This window comes from Pleurodeles waltl, chromosome 2_2 (genome assembly GCF_031143425.1).
Source record: "Pleurodeles waltl isolate 20211129_DDA chromosome 2_2, aPleWal1.hap1.20221129, whole genome shotgun sequence".
NCBI lineage: Eukaryota > Metazoa > Chordata > Amphibia > Caudata > Salamandridae > Pleurodeles > Pleurodeles waltl.
Window position 1 is genome coordinate 1,112,642,975 of NC_090439.1, and position 14,636 is coordinate 1,112,657,610.

At 42.0% G+C, this 14,636-nt stretch overlaps 1 protein-coding gene across 1 annotated transcript in view; it reads right to left on the reverse strand.

Moving 5' to 3' along the window:
• The window catches only part of CYC1 (cytochrome c1), a 51,295-nt gene extending 37,409 nt beyond the window's left edge, over nt 1–13,886 (reverse strand). The window contains exons 1-2 of the mRNA XM_069220903.1: nt 13,732–13,886; nt 3,577–3,767 (exon numbers count right to left, since the gene is read on the reverse strand). Of these exons, the coding sequence (XP_069077004.1) occupies nt 3,577–3,767; nt 13,732–13,830 (290 nt within the window). The 5' untranslated portion in view covers nt 13,831–13,886. The remainder of the gene's footprint in view (nt 1–3,576; nt 3,768–13,731) is intronic.
• Between the last annotated feature and the right edge of the window lie 750 nt (nt 13,887–14,636).

Consider the following 14,636-nt stretch of genomic DNA (forward strand, 5'->3'; position numbering starts at 1 on the left):
TATTATCGACATAGCTGTCACACATCCCCTGATTACCTCCTGTTCACATTACCATTGTGCAGGTTTTTAGAGGATTAGCATGGGACGCTTTTAGTGTTCTTTCCAACTGACATTTTTACGAATAATGCTACAGACCACACGCATGTTTATTCTTCATTTACTTACCTTTTTTTCCCCCATAACTTTGTTATTACTGGGTTATGAGCTCCTCCCCCCCTTATTTAGTATTTCCTATTTTTGTGAGCCTCATTCGTCCTCCATTTAATAAATAAATCAAGAAAACAAAAAATGGAATGCTGATTCCGCATTCATGTTGATCTTTCCTTTAGTATAGTTACCTTGCCTTGTTCTTTTGCACATTTATTATGTTAATTTTGGCCACTTTTTTTCTTAAGTTAAAAAAAACAACAACAAAAAAAACTTTTTCTTTCTTAGCTCCTTGCGGGCTTATCATGGCCTTCTACATTTGATTATGTTTTTCATATTTTGATGTCCTGAGACTCTTCTTGTGAAACCACGCTACAGTGATATTCTGGTTCATTTCTACTTCTGAACGCCACTTTCTCTTTGCTGGATTTTGATTTATCTACCTTTATGCATTTGACTTCATCCTCATACAGTGTAAAATCGGTATGTTGACTTCTTTTCGCTAGTTTCAGCATTCTTTGCCGCTCTCGTCACGCATGTATTAATGGGTGATTTATTGGTAGCGCTGCACTCTACTAGTTAAATGGTCATATGTGCACTTAACTGTGGTGTCTAATTCTGACCAATTCTTTACTTGTAGGTTCAATCTTTTATTTGACACACATGGGCTCGTATGTATGTGTTAGAGACGATCTTTTCCACATGAGGGGTCTTCCGATTTACATAGCTGGATCCTGTTGACTTGCCCTTTTACTTATTCTATTTTCCACCACCTTTCCTTATTTCGTTTTTCTCTTTCGTATTTTTACCATATCACATATTTGTTCTTTGTATTTTTTTTATGTCAATGCTATGTATGGTATCCACATTATTACATTTGGCTTTTAAATTTAAATTTTACATCCATGAAAAAGTCCTTTGGACGAAACACGTGTGTGTTGGCTGTTTTGTTATTCTAATTTTTTCATCAGAATTAAAGATTTCACTGGAAGAAGAAGAAGAATCTTTATGGACTTTTGTCATTTATGGTTTGGACTATATCTTGGTGTTCTCTGGTGTATATATTTTGTTCAATATACTGTTTTTGTGGTGTGATTTTGTGTGATGGTGATTTTGTTTTGTTAGAGAAGTTAGCAGTATTTTTTGAATTTGTAGCAGATGTCATTGGTGTTGAAATTAACTGTATGAGGGTCTCAACAGTATAGTTATTCAATGATGTGTTCCTCGTCCAGCAGACATTTTGTTGGGTCTGCATGTGTTTGTGAGCGAGATGGGGAGTTGTGTTGTTTTGTAGAGTGACCTTGCAGTGTAATAGACGAGGTGATGCTTAACTGTGAAGGCCGGAACGTTGTATCTTTTTTTTACAGCTGTTTAGGGTAGAAGGAGTATGGGTTAGGGGTGGAGCATGTAGATCATATTGTAAGGCTTTAAATTGTGCAATGGATGAGAGGTGCGTGATGTGGGGTGTTTGTGGTAGATGTTCGTGAAGAATGTGAATGATGTAGTAAAGTTAGTTTTGGATTTGCATTATTTGTGTAGCCAGGAGGGTGGTAGTGGGTGTGATGGAAAGTATGTTGAAAGGGTTTGTGATTTTGATGTGCCTGCGTGAGTGTTTTGTTTTTGTGGAGTAGGGAGGGGAGACATGGATGCACTGTTTTTGCGAAGGGTTTGTATTTGAGTTACTGCTGGTGAGTGGTGTTTGAAAAGTGTAGGGGGTGGTGTTGTGTTTTGGAGAAGAGTGTATGTTGTGATTAAGAGGGGATGGACAAGAGTTATGATTGTGTTAACTTTGATCACTGGAAGAGGTAATATATGTGTGATGGATTAGAGTTTAAGGAATCTATAGCTGTATGTAATTGGTAAAAAGAGGAGGAGGGTGTTTGTGGATGGTGTGATGGAAGGCTGAGTATAGGTTTTGTCATTATAAAAGGAGGTATGTTATGAGTATGAAAGGGCAGTCCAACTGGAACCTTAGCTCTATTACCAATCAGAACCCCAGCCCAGATAGTCAATCAGAACAGTAACTCTAAACTCTCAGTCCAATTGGAAACCTAGCCCTATCACCAATCAGAATGCAAACCATAGACTCTTACTTCAGGAGGAAACCCTAGCCCTAGAGCCAATCAGAACACAAACCCTAAGGCCTTAAGCCAACGGAAACACTAGCTCCAACAACCAATCACAACAACAAATGCAACAACCAACAGAAACTTATATAAGGGGCAAGTTACCTTAAGCCCAGGCCCCGGAGGAAGGGTTTTGGCACCTCTATTCAGAATCTTCTTGCATAGACAGACAGACACAATCCATACTTCCAAGCTAGCAGATTCTACTTTTCAGGTAGGGAAAAATTGGCAAACATTGAAATACTGCTTGTCGCACACTCAAATATATGACTTGTTCAAGTCAAAAAAACAAGTGGTGCATATACTTTCCAAACAGTTTAAACAACAGAGCAGATTAAGCAGTATCCTAAACACACTCTGGTTAGTCACGGAGGTGTATGGTGCCTTTTTTCAAACAAATAAATAAGAGGGGTAGCTTAAGTCTTTGTAACAGAAGAAAAAAAACTAGGAGGGAAAATTCAAGCAGTTGCAGGTAAAAAAATTAATTTTAAAAAAAATAGTAGTTTAAAGGCACCAAGTTTGCAGAAAAACAGGGGGCCAAATGTAAACTGACACAGGTAGGGGAACAAAAACGTTTTTTTTCTTTTTTCTTAAACACAAGTAACAAGAATACACAGAAAATCTGTGGTCTTACCAGCCTTCTAGAGCTCTTGCTCACCGGGCTGTATTGGGGCGCAGAGAAGCTGAGCTCACAAAACGGAGGTGGCAGTCTTGGGGTTCCCTCCACAAACTTAAAGGCCAAGTGCAGGTGAAAAGCCTATCCCCTGAAAGGGGATATTGCTTTAGCAATAACAGCTGTTCAGCCTATGGGCTCGAAGCATAACGTAATGCCAGGATGCATCTATATGGAAATATTGCAGGGGTTGGGGGCTTAGGCTGCCCTCAAAGGCAGCAGTAACCTCATGATCATAACCTGAGAGTATATGGGTTAAATAATGCAAGCATTCAAGAGGAGATTTTGCAAATGTTGAAGCTGATGTGTTCCATTTGATGAATATTAAACTCTATGTTTCTTATTTTGGTTAACTCAATAGGAAAGAAGGTGGAGCTGGCACTAAAAGGTATAAAAATCTCTGCAGCATGCTTTCAAAATCGCTGAGTTCTGTTAGCAGCAGCTCTTCTAAAGGTGGAAATCTAGGGGACTATGGTACCCTGATGGAGTACCAGATAGTCCACAGTGTTATTTCCAGTGGCAACCCCACTTATTCTAGCCCAACTACTATAACCTTTTAGTCTGGGCTCCCACTGCCTCCTGCCACCCCAAACTGTAGTTACCATGTGATGCCTTATAGTATTCCTATACCTGCTGTGATCCAAGGCAGAGAAAGCACCGTTGTGGCTCCAGGGATACTTTGGGGGATGCAGCTCTAAGTCACTGGCTTTTACAGATCTGTGTAGAGCCAAGGCTAAGCCAGCCCCTCCAGCAGCAAGCACGCCCAGGGTGGAGAGGGCCACCTTTCGGCCTCTGGACAGACTGGAAAACGACATGGTAGCCTGAAAAGTAATGTAAAAGACAAGAAGGTTACTGGTTTGTACTACTGCCCCCAGATCAAAATTCCCAAAAGATAACTGGAAAGAGTGAACATAGGGCATATTTACAAGCCTGTTGCGCCACCTTAGGGACATTTTTTTACGCTAAGGCAGCACCAATGTTGCTTTTTTGCTGTGCCATATTAACAAAGTTGTGCCACTTTGCGACTCCGTGCGTCACATTATGCCTGCGCCAGGCATAATAATGTACGCAGGGGTGCGTTCCAGGGCAGAGAGGCCCAAAAAACGTGGAGCAGTAAAGTTTACAATATTTTACTGCGACATTTTTTTCTGTCATTTTTAACGCCTGCTCAGAGCAGGTGTTAAAATGACACACCCATTATATTCAATAGGCCTCCCTGTGCTTTGCTGCACTGGCATAAAAATTTAACACTAGTGTAGCAAAGCACCACAATAGTGCAACATTTTTTTTTGCTACTTCTGTGCTAACGACCGCAATGGCGGGAAGTATGGTAAATACCGCGCAACCACTGTGTCGTTAGGTGTCAGTAAAGGGCGGGGGGGTGCATAATGTATGATACTCTATCTTGTACATATGCTGTAATTATGAACAAATGCACTGGAATATATATATATATATATATATATATATATATATATATATATATATATACATACACACACATTTATACACACACACGTGTATACTCACACACGTGTATACTCACACACCATGGACCTACTGGCAGACTGATGGGAGTCACCCTCCTACCAGTGGAATTAAATACAGATTTTTGGTATTCAGTGATGAGTGTTTTATTCTGTTTGAATTCGGGCCAACTCATGCACTAGCACAACGGTTTAAGTGTGGAATTTTTTTTTTACCAACACGTTTTGTTCTGCCTCTATGTGCCAGACATTTTTCAAGTCCTTCATAGAAGGAGTTAGCATAGCTGAACGGAAACAACAGGATCTACGTTATCATATAAAATGGAGCAAGTTCATCCCAGACATCTGTTTTTTTGTCTAAAGTGAACTTCTTGTTCTAACATCCAAGAGAATAATTAGTATGGTGCGCTTGTGTGTCTGGGTAAGTAAGTTACTCAAGTCAGGATCAGCTACCACGCCAGGCAGCTAATCTACAACTGTTTTAGTTGCACATAGACATGTTGTGATACTTTCTCATAATGATATTCTTAAACCTCAACTCTATGACAGGTTCAGAGGCGCAAATTGTGCAAGATTCTTTATTTACTTTCTTGCAGCAGCCATACAAACAATAAAATTCCAAAGGGAAAAAATAAATAAAGACGCAAGAAAAGACAGGACACAATAAAAAAATTAGCAATAATGCTTGTAGCAGTACATACGACTACGTCCCTCATTACCAACTTCCTCTTTATGTGCTGCTTTCTACTTTTTTTTTATTGTGGTCATTTGTATAAACTGTTAGTGATCAACCACAAGCCCTCTCTATATCAGCTAACTCTTGCACACTGACCCTTCCAGAGTGCAGCTGCAGGTTGTGCTTGTGTGCACCTCTTTGATAATTCCTGCATCAGTGATTAGTCTCAGATTAGTCTCAGTGGTGTCAGGCGGGGTAAAAAGAGGAATGTGCATGGTCTACCAATGCTTCAAAGGCATCTGCACCCACCCTGCAGAAGTGGCACGGAGCTCAGTATTTCAGCTCTACTCATCTCAATGGGTGCACAAGTCCATTGTTTATATGTGTGCCCACATAAGAGCGCCAGCGATTCTCTTAAGCTGCATAGTGCTCTTTCCACATCTTCACATTTGTTCTGCAAGTTGGGTTTCCCCTCCCCCCAGTACTGAGTAGATAGTAGCTGGACCAACATCATTAAGCAGTTGGCTTCACAACTTTACCCCTAACAGATACTCTCTGCACCAGCCGTGCCCAATGGCCATGAATATTACCTGCTAGATGATGGGGAGGAGGAGGAGCAGGAGTCTTGCAGGATGTACCCCCAACATTGCCTTCAGGGTGGGTCATTTTGTTAAAGGCCAGTAGGAGTTAGAGTTAGTGGTGGAGGTCACCATGAGAAGACTGGAGAGTATCCCTGACCCAGCCACGCAGGGCCTGATGGACACCTCTGGTCCAATGCACATAGAGGGTGCCAGTGGGGCCCTGTGAAGCCGGGCAGGCCCAGAAGAATCAAATGGGGAAGGTGCATTCAACGAACTGTGCAAGGAACTACCAGCCAGGAAAGGGGAGCATCCCCTGCAGCCTGATGAGCAACAGCTATGTGGCAGTGCTCCTTCTTTGTCACCAACCCAAGGTGCTGGTCAGGTCCTCCACTGACACTGGAAGCCTCATTTCAGATTCATCAGTAGACTCCGACCAGGGATCCTCCAGAGCCAGGAAGTGGCACCACTCAACAGGAGTTTTGAAGGGGCAGGGGAGGCACTAAGAATGTTTCGAGGGTGCTCACTCAGCCCCAGGCAGTTCCATTTCCAAGACTGCTAAGTCAAAATGTCCAACCACTTATTCCCCTCTAAAGCAAGATCTGGAAGAGGCTGCTTTAACAGTGGTGTGGCTCAAAATATCTCAGATACCGGTCTCCTTCAAACAATGCAGGGAATAAAAATAGAGCTCTGCGGTTTCCTAGTGCAGAAGCAAAGCCTATCCAATTCTCAAAAGGACCTTGTGACTTTGGCAGATCAGGACATGGTGGAACTGGAGGTCAAAGAGGCAATCAGGAATGTAATTTATTCATTCAAGCGGTTATCTAAGTAATGTGTTCTTAGTAAAAGACAAGGCCAGATGCCTTCCCTAATTCATCAATTTAAGGGAGTTTAATGGGTGGCTGGGTCTACAGGCACTTTAAGATTAAAGGGGTCCACCAACTGAGAGGCAGCCCAAGAGAAAAGAAATGGATGGTTGGCCCCAGAGGGACGCCTATCTGTCAGTCTTGATTTTAAACCCCCCATTAACTGTTCCTAAATTTTATTTGGAGAGCAGGTCTGGGAATTACAGGTCCTTCCATTCAGCTGTAGTGCTTCAATTAGGGACGAAAAGATTATCCCATCCCATTCATGGCACGTTAAATTATTTGCCCTCCCTGAATGCTGATAAGTTTTTTTTTTTACAAGACTGTTGAAACATTATATTGGTTGACTTGTGTTTAGCAATGATGTGTATTTTCAGTGTAATTGATAATGGCTGTCTGCTTGATGAGGTCTGGAATGATAATTGTGTTTTACAGTATTTTTGGAACTGGAAGCAATGCGGAGCTATAGGGTGCAGATGGTTTTGCAAGAAGCAGGTAGCCTGCCCACTGGCTGCAGTACAAAGAAAGCTGGTTTTGAGGAACACATTTGTTATAGACATATTTGGTTATTTTAAACCGTGTGACTAGAGTTTTGCATCATTTTGTTGGTCTTGTAGTTTATTGTTGTATTGCTCCTGATGGGAAATAAAAATGCATCATCTTCCACTAAGCGTCTTTAATAGAACTGTAACTCATCTTCAAGGCAACTAGAAAATATAATATTCTGGAAAATTATTGAATGGTGAGTCCATGCCCTCTTCACTCTCAGACCTTCTCTTTATGCTTCCTCCAATAACTCTTCGCCTACTTTCCAGTGGACCTGTAGTTTACGTTTTCTATGGGTAGACAATCTCCAGACTGCTTTAAACGCTTGCTTATCTTCAATGTGTTTCAAAGGCTCTTTTTGAGCTATTCCCAACAGTCCTCTTCCCTGAACCCTTTCTTTATTGCTAACTGGATACATACTACGTATTCTCCACATTCTAAACCTTGCATTTTATCCTAGACCTTGAGATATAAACTGACACTTTACCCCATGCAGTTGTAGAATGTCACCTATAATCTTAAACAATCTTTCTAGCATATAGTAAATTTGCTGCCCAATTTTGCATGCAGTAAGTCTTTAGCTCTATTACCTCAGGGAAGCTGCACATCTGAGCGCATTTCTAACAGAATGGTATGACCATAATATGCTTTTACCAAAATGTCAAGTGTTTCATTTGGTGGATTAAATAGTGGGATATTGGTTTTCAAAAAAGCCTTTATGCAGTTGCCATTGTGCAAAACTAATAGAATTGAGAGCAATTTGAAAATTCTCTACACTACTCTTTAGTCTTGTGTAAATTACTGCAAGTCCCAGTTTTTTTTCCATTAGGCATGTCAAAAAATGGATATGCCTGAAAACCGGAAAAAACATCGGTTTTAGATGCTAACAACAATGTTTATATATATATATATATATATATATATATATTTAAAAAAAAAAAAGAAAATGGATATCCTTACAGACTGATTGGAAGAAAACCATGTTCTTTTTTTAAATATAGATAGTTTATCATTGTATACTGCATCAGTTTGTTAAAAAAACGTTAATTGAATAAGAAATATATAACATGGACATACGTTGTAAATATTTACAATAAATTGAGAAAAACTGACAGGTTTCTCAAAAAGTAAAAGAACTTTAATAAGAATTCCAACAATTTCTATCCACAAACACACACCGCAATTGGTGCAACAACCAAACAAAAAAAAAAAAAAAATCACAGCAAGTACACTCTGCTTGCACACTCAATCTTCCTTTGAAAGCTGCTTTGGCAGAAAAGCAAGGGCTGCAACTTAGCACCGTAACATTTTGAGAACTGGGCAAACAAACAGCATATTGCAGAACTAAAATATATTAACTAAGAGCTCAACATTATGCTGAGTAAATGCTTTTTTTATTGGTGCATTAACAACTTTTAACACTACTTAATATCAACCTATGTTTCACTTATGTAATACAAAAATATGCATTTCACATTATAACCTTGAAGGAAAAATCGTCAAGATAATCAGGCCTCTCGATCTAGACAGTGACATTTTACTGAATTCAATTACACATCGTGAATGATTAACTTGGTGTTAGGTATAAATCTTCTAAAACTCCCAAGAGACAGAAGTCACATTAACACAAAAGACACCTTCCACCTGCTTTACATTACTCAATAAAGCCAGAGACTCGTTTCTTCCAGCTCCGCCATTTATGCTCTGGTACTCATCTATTCTCTGAATATCTTCTACCAACCAAATGCGACACACTCTTCTCTGCTTACTGACGCTGATGAAGTTTTAGTGAGAACGTGTTTGAACCTGAGCTTAAACATTTTTAAAGTTATGTATAGGCTGAACCTAGATGCAAAGGAGCAACTACAGACAGGCTTTGAAGTGGTAACATTTGGGCCCATATTTATACTTTTTGACGCTAAACTGCGCTAACGCAGTTTAGCGTCAAAAAGTTTAGCGCCAGCTAACGCCATTCTGAAGCGCCATGCGGGCGCCGTATTTATTGAATGGCGTTAGCCGGCGCTAGCAGACCGGCGCTGCCTGGTGTGCGCGGAAAAAAATCACGTGCACCAGGCAGCGCCGGCGTAGGGGAAAATGGCGTTAGGGCGTCTTAAAATGGGGCAAGTCAGGTTGAGGCAAAAAAAATCGCCTCAACCCGATTTGCGCCATTTTTTACGACGCCCAGACGCCATTCACATGACTCCTGTCTTAGCAAAGACAGGAGTCATGCCCCCTTGCCCAATGGCCATGCCCAGGGGACTTAGGTCCCCTGGGCATGGTCATTGGGCATAGTGGCATGTAGGGGGGCACAAATAAGGCCCCCCTATGCCACAAAAAAAATATTTAAAAAAAATATATATATACTTACCTGAACTTACCTGAATGTCCCTGGGGTGGGTCCCTCCATCCTTGGGTGTCCTCCTGGGGTGGGCAAGGGTGGCAGGGGGGTCCTCTGGGGGCAGGGGAGGGCACCTATGGGCTCATTTTGAGCCCACAGGTCCCTTAACACCTGCCCTGACCCAGGCGTTAAAAAGAGGCGCAAATGCGGGGTTTTTTGCCCCGCCCACTCCCGGGCGTGATTTTTGCCCGGGAGTATAAATATGACGCATTTGCGTCGCAGTCATTTTTTTAGACGGGAACGCCTACCTTGCATCTCATTAACGCAAGGAAGGCGTTCACGCAAAAAATTGACGCTCATTCCTCATACTTCGGCGCTAGACGCGGCGAACGCCAAAGTATAAATATGGCGTTAGTTTTGCGCCGAATTTGCGTCGAAAAAAACGACGCAAATTCGGCGCAAACGGAGTATAAATATGCCCCTTAATGTTTTACATTTGAAAGATGGAAACAAATGGTTTCTTCTGGAGAGAAAAACATTCAATTTCTATCCCTGATAAGAGTATCTCTAAGTGGCTGGGCTTTGATTTCGCTCCTCTCATTCAAGACAGCTTTGCTCCTTTCAGGGCAGTGCAGGTCAACTTACCAAACCTAAAGCCCTGACAACGAGCAGCAACACAATGCTAGTCAATAAGAGGCATCAACGATGCAGTCACCTTTTCAGAGACAAAGACCAGCAACAGCACTTACTGAGCTTGGAGGCCAACCTTTTGCTGAAAGATAAAGTGCTAAATGGAATCTTCGTACAATAGCAGTGGTCTGTTATGCTGAAAGTTGCTGCTGATTTAGGGACCGGTGGGCATGCCAGGGAAGAAAGGGGCGAGTGGGTTAGAACACCACCACAACATTGTTTTTCCAGTGTAGACTGGATTATAACATGCTAGCTAAGGAAGAGGGATGTTATTTGAAGACCAACAAAGAGGGAAATGTGAGCATGGTGTACTTTATCTAAGCACACCAGACCTATACAAAGGATTGAAGAATTACTCCACGCCAAAACCACTACCGTCATTGAAATGCGGATGAGCCTACCAAATCCAAGGTATCCTGTCAGCCCACTCACATTCTCATTATATAAGGGCTCTGATGATAGTCTCTCTGATTATGCTAGGGCTTATACTAAAGTAGGGTTTGCATACTAGCAAATACCTTATTTTGCCACCTTTCCACAGATGTAAATACGGAGGCAGTAGATAGCCGTAAGCAATCGTTCCAGGCGTGGAATGCCCTTTTGAGTCTGTGCAAATCTACTAACTTGCATGTTTTTGGGGTTTTTACCAGCTCTTCTGTAATTGTTTTCCATTCTAAGAAAGATTAGAATTTTTTTTCTGATATTTGGGGGGGGGGGGGTTATTTGGAGGGAAAGTGAACTTGTAAATGCTCAACAGATTTTTGCATGCGCGAATCTAGACATAGATATTTCCTTGAGCTAAAAGGTAGTTCACAAATATTTTCTAGGAGTACCATTTCCTGGCCTACTTCTGTAAATCCTTGGTAATTCACGAATCGTAACTCTGCACTAATGCAAAGACATGTATAATGGGCGCACTTGTGTGACTTCCTTTAGGAATTAGGCCCCTAAATTTTGGTTTTAACCAAGAGCATTTGTTTTTAAGTGGAGCATAGCAGTGGGCATGCGCTGCTTTTCTGACCTGTTGGTATGTATATGGGCTTTTAACAATGCCCACCTCTCGCCCATCGCTATCACTCGTTCGTGGGCTTATCCTTCAAAAACCCTTTGATAACATTGGTAAATGGTTTACGTTTGTCCCTCCTTGGGGGAGGTTGCGTTACTGCCTTGGCGATCACCCCCCTGTTACATCGCTAATTGCACTTTTGCTGATATGTCTGACTGCGAGCAAACTTATTTTTCCTTCTGTGTGTCTCCTTATCGCTGATGCTCATGGTGGCGGTGGTGCTGTGAATCGGTTCGCTTATGTGAAACTGTTTTACTTTTGATCTTCAAGTTATGTGGCAAGAAATGTCCGGTTAGGAGTTTATAACGCTAACAGCTCTAACTCGAGCAAATGCGAGACCCAGTGTATTGCAAATGCTTGTTATTACAGTCCTTTCTCTCTATCTCGGTCTATTGGTTGGCTTCATTATGAGTAACAGTAATGTGCTGTTACACAAGGAACTTATCAGTACACAAAGTAGTTTTGTTTAATGCTAGGAACTCCTGCGGCATTGGGTGCTTTTTGAGACCAAAACATATTTTTGCTTTTGTCAATGTCTGTTATACTAGTGAGGGCATGGCAGCTCCCACAAATTATACTAGTGAGGGCATGGCAGCTCCCACAAATTTTGTCAACCAAGACACACACTGACAAAACAGAAAGGCTGATGACCAATGTCAAACCTTGTGACTGACCATGCTTGTTTATTTTCATGCTTCCCATAATCTTGTTGGAACTGGTTGCACTGATTTTTCCATTCTGAACATACTTTTTATCAATACTAGCATTCATCAAAACATTTTACTAAATTATGCTTCAAAGAAATGGTACCTACAATTTCACAGCACCTTGGCAAGATGTTTTTTTTTTTTTTGCATTTTTTAACAAACATCTTGATTTTGAAATCAAATAATCCTCAATATGGCTTTCAAGCTTCTGCAAATATTTGCATCTAATCAGAAAGCATTCTGGGAGCATTGTACGTTGCCTCATATTGTTCAACTTTGCAAACTGAAACTACTCTCAGTAGTGCTGTCCGAGCTCACAACATTTCCTTAGGGTACACTCACCCTAATAATAGAGGCTTTACATTATTAAACCATAAATACAAGTTCAAACATAATTAACAGATGGACACAGGTGCTACCTTTACTGTAGACCAGTGGTTCCCAACCTTTTGACTTCTGTGGACCCCCACTTTATTACTGGAGCCTGGGGACCCCCACTGAATCATTATTAAAATCCAGGGACCCCCCACCCCCCAACTGAGTCATTAATGAAATCTGGGGACCTAAACAGTTAATATTTAATTTTCTGAGTAATCGCGGACCCCCAGACCACAGATTGGGAACCACTGCTGTAGACCATGCCCTTCACTGATCCATAATGTGGCATGGCAAACTGGCAGCCAAAGGGTTTGTGTTGCGGCGGTTGGGACTTCTTGTCTCAAGGACAAAATAAATAGGAACTTGTTGTCCTTGACCCCAGACAATATGTCCTGGGCGTCGGGCTATAGGAATTCCACTACCTTGCAGTCTAGTTCTAGTGTATTGATGAATTCTGTATTAAAGTTCCAAACTGTTGCCACCCACAGTCAGAATATTCACTGGCAATCCCAGATACCTATAATCGAGGTAATCAGAAATACTGCTGAGCATAATTCAAAACTTCACAAAAAGTGAGGCAATACAACCACTGAAGGCAGTGACAAATAGTAAACACAATTGACAACACATATAAAAAAAAATACAAACACAAGCAAAAAGTCACTAAAATAAAGTCATGACGTATAATTTCACTGAATGTATAATGTATAGCAGTGTCCAGGGTGCATGCGAACAACGTGTATATTCCCAGTAGTTGCGAAGAACTAGGCTATGCCCACAGATACGCCTTACATCAAAGGAAGGGTCTGCATACGGTTTCTTCACAGGGCATGGCTCTGAAAACTGCATTACGAGGAGAGCAATATTTGGAGGTCAGGTTCTATCTAGTCTTCGTTACAAGGTCTAACATTCAGCTCGATGTGAAACTGAGCTGAAACAGAAATCCAAATGTGTGATACTTCTTCCCTGTGAATGAGACTTGAGAAGCCTATAGCAGCAGAATACCGAAGCTGAGTAACAGACACCCACTGCCTAACCCCACATCATCACTAACCTACAGCCGGTGATAGCACCTGCATGGATCATATTTTAGCCCACCGAGTACGCTGTTCATTCGCTTTTTATCTCCGTGTTCAGATCTCGAAGTCCTGGGCGGTCAGGAATCGGACTGCACGCCCAACATGGGTCAACGAGAAATGTCTGTCGGACCCAGAAGCTCCACCTGTACATCACTACAGACCAGCCACTCTGCTGGAGTCACCAGACCAGCCACCTCCAGACATCTTTCACTGTGCACACAAGCAAGGTGCGCTCCATCGTGGCTCTAAGTCCTCCCCTGACCCCAGGCCTCTGCCTCTCTCCCCGTGACCTTCATTCAAAGGAAGTTGTGCACGAATCTGCAATCTCCCCGGCCCGTTGACTGCCCATCACCTCTTGCTCAGGGAGACCTCACCTTAGGTTGCGTGGACCAGGCCGCCCCGCCCCCGGGGACCCTGAGGAAGCCCCTCTGCACCGAGCTCCGCGCCGCCAGGCTGACCGCCACCGCCGCCATCTTTGGCTTTCCCGTGACGTCAGGACTCTCACCTTGGGGCCGGCATCGGACGTGGGAAGGACGGAAGGAAGCGACGCGCCAAGGAGAGAGAAAAAGGACAAGGGAGAGCAAGCTCAGCATAACAAAAGATGGACACTGTAAAGGGAAGGTAGTGGCCATCTTGAAACGGCACCAAAGTCCCTTACTACAGAAGCCACCAAAGAAATCACAAGAAAGACGTTCAACTGAAATCATCATATTTATCAAATGCCTTCTACTGATTTGGATAGTTGGTTACTACAAAGCAGTCCATTTCCACACACACGTTTTTTAAATTTATTTTTACTTGTACGGTATTTATATAGCAAAATGTACTGGGTTGAACGGATTGTGGCGTGATAAACTAGGTCGTTTTTTTTTTTTTAAATCTTGAAGTCTTGGACTTGTAGTCTTGTTCATTCCATTATATTACGGGACTACAAGTCCCGAAATTCAAATTAAAAATACCCTGAACCGGAGCAACACATCACTCATGGACCTGGGAAACTTGGCAGGCATTTAAACATTTTGTGACAGGAAAGAAAGGGCATGTCAACATAGGAGATGCAAGCAACCCTACTTTAACCAAAGTGTCTCTCGACTAGAATTCTGATTTCTTTTTTGAATGTGAACAGACAAGAGGTTGTGCAAAAGGCTGTTGGGCGTGGCTGCAACGTTTTCTGATTGCTTATGTGTGACATGTCTATGGTTCCCACTGGCGTATGAGTGACATTCTACTGTCAAATGTGTTGAAAAGGGGCTAAAGTTGTTCAGGTCATTGATGTAGG